Source organism: Mustela lutreola, chromosome 2 (assembly GCF_030435805.1).
Source record: "Mustela lutreola isolate mMusLut2 chromosome 2, mMusLut2.pri, whole genome shotgun sequence".
NCBI lineage: Eukaryota > Metazoa > Chordata > Mammalia > Carnivora > Mustelidae > Mustela > Mustela lutreola.
In genome coordinates this window covers 6,979,402-6,981,541 of record NC_081291.1, presented here as the reverse complement: position 1 = coordinate 6,981,541, position 2,140 = coordinate 6,979,402, and the positions used below count along the sequence as shown (strand labels likewise).

The 2,140-nt window shown below is 41.8% G+C and overlaps 1 protein-coding gene across 1 annotated transcript; it reads left to right on the top strand.

Annotated features, from left to right (window-relative positions):
* Positions 1-564: 564 nt before the first annotated feature.
* LOC131823094 (olfactory receptor 7E178-like) lies at positions 565-1,706 on the top strand. Its single transcript, XM_059159074.1, has 2 exons — positions 565-583; positions 700-1,706. The coding sequence occupies exons 1-2, from the start codon at positions 565-567 to the stop codon at positions 1,704-1,706; spliced, it is 1,026 nt and encodes a 341-aa protein (XP_059015057.1).
* Positions 1,707-2,140: the final 434 nt, after the last annotated feature.

Here is a 2,140-nt window from a genome sequence, read left to right as displayed (position 1 = left end):
GAGAGGGAGCCCCTCATTGGGCTCTGTGCTCAGTGTGAGCCAGCTTAAGGATCTCTCTCTCCCTCTACCTCCTTCTGCTTGTACTCTCTTTCTCTGTTTGTCTCAGAATAAATAAATAATTTTTTAAGAAAGGGAATATTGTAATAAGAAATTAAGAGATCATAAAGTTCATCTTTCAGGTAATACTATGCCACTTTTGTAGTGCTTGAAATAGATGGATATACTCCACAGACACTTAAAACACATTGTTGTGGTAAGTGAGAACTCAGGAAACATTATGTGTACTATTATAGTATTAAGTAAGTTTTTAAGAAAACTGTTTATGGATGCATAAATCAATACTAATATTATGAAAACATTGAAATGAAAATACATCTACCACATTCATGACAGTGTTTATCTTTGGGCAACTGAAATGCAGGGGAATGGGATCATGCAGGGAAAGCAAGAAAACTCAGTTTTTACTGGCAACAAATATGAGTTCTGAAGCCAAGTATCACTAGGTATTTCTATGTTTGTATATTTGTATGTTTCTCTAACATTCTTTGGCTCAACGTCTTCATAATGGGTATAATAGAAACAGGTAAATAGCTCAGACAACAATAAGGAAAGAGTTCTAGGAAGAGTTTACAATTGAGAAATGTTGCTGAAGGTACTGGGATGTATGCTGGGAAGTGCGAATTGCTTGAATCAAAATAGGTGCATTTAGCTGGGTGCCTCTATACTTGTTTTGTTTATTCAATACCCTCTTCTTTTTTGAGAGGTGTCCCACCTGCCTGGAACCACAGAATCTAACAGCTGTCTCAGAGTTCCTTCTCCTGGGCCTCTCAGATGATCCAGAACTGGAGCCTATTCTCTTTGGGCTGTTCCTGTCCATGTACCTGGTCACAGTGCTTGGGAACCTGCTCATCATCTTGGCTGTCAGCTCTGACTCCCACCTCCACACGCCCATGTACTTCTTCCTCTCCAACCTGTCCTTGGCTGATATTGGTTTCAGCACCACGACAATCCCCAAGATGCTGGTGAACATTCAAACACACAGCAAGTCTATCACCTATGCAGGCTGCCTAACTCAGGTGTCCTTTTTTATACTGTTTGGGTGTTTGGACAACCTGCTCCTGGCTGTGATGGCCTATGATCGGTTTGTGGCCATTTGTCACCCCCTTAACTATTCAGTTATCATGAGCCCATGCTTCTGTAGCTTGTTGGTCCTGATGTCACTTTTTGGTAGCCTTTTGGAATCTCAGATTCATTTTTTGATGGTGTTCCAACTTACCTTCTGCACAAATGTGAAAATTCATCATTTCTTTTGTGATGCACTTCAACTCTTCCACCTTGCCTGCTCTGATACCTCCATCCACACCATACTAATGTATTTTATGAGTGCCATCTTTGGTGGTGTTCCCCTCTCAGGGATCCTTTGTTCTTATACACAAATTGTTTCCTCCATTCTGAGAATCCCATCCACAGGTGGGAAGTACAAAGCCTTTTCTACCTGTAGCTCCCACCTGTTGGTTGTTTGCTTGTTTTATGGAACGGGTGTTGGAGTGTACCTGAGTTCATCCATCTCCTCCTCCCTCCAGAAGGGTGCAGTGGCCTCGGTGATATACACTGTGGTCACCCCTATGCTGAACCCCTTCATCTACAGCTTGAGGAACAAGGACATCAAGAGGGCACTGTGGGGGACAATCAGCAGAATATTCTAATATCAGCATTTGTCTTAGTCTTTCTGGGTTCATAGAACGGGAAAATGCAGGAAATAAACAACAACAAGAAATTCTGAATCTGTAGCTACATGGTATATATACCTATAAGGATCTCTGCTTTTTGTTTATACAACTGTTCCTGTTAGCATAGCTCTAATGGAATTGGGGGATTATTTGGACTTCCCATTTAATTCATAGTCCCTGCAGGATTATGTGTATATCTGTACTCCTCACACGAAAGACCTATGTGGCTGAGAATTAAAGAATGCCTCTGGCCAACAGCCCTCAAGGGGCTCCATCCTTCCAACAGCTATGTGAGTGGGCTTGGAAACAGGTCTTCTCTCAGTCAAAGTTTGAGAGGACTGTAGTTCTGGATGACACGTTGATTGCAATCTTGTGAGATACTCTTGTTTATTTAAGAGAAGTAGCAACTG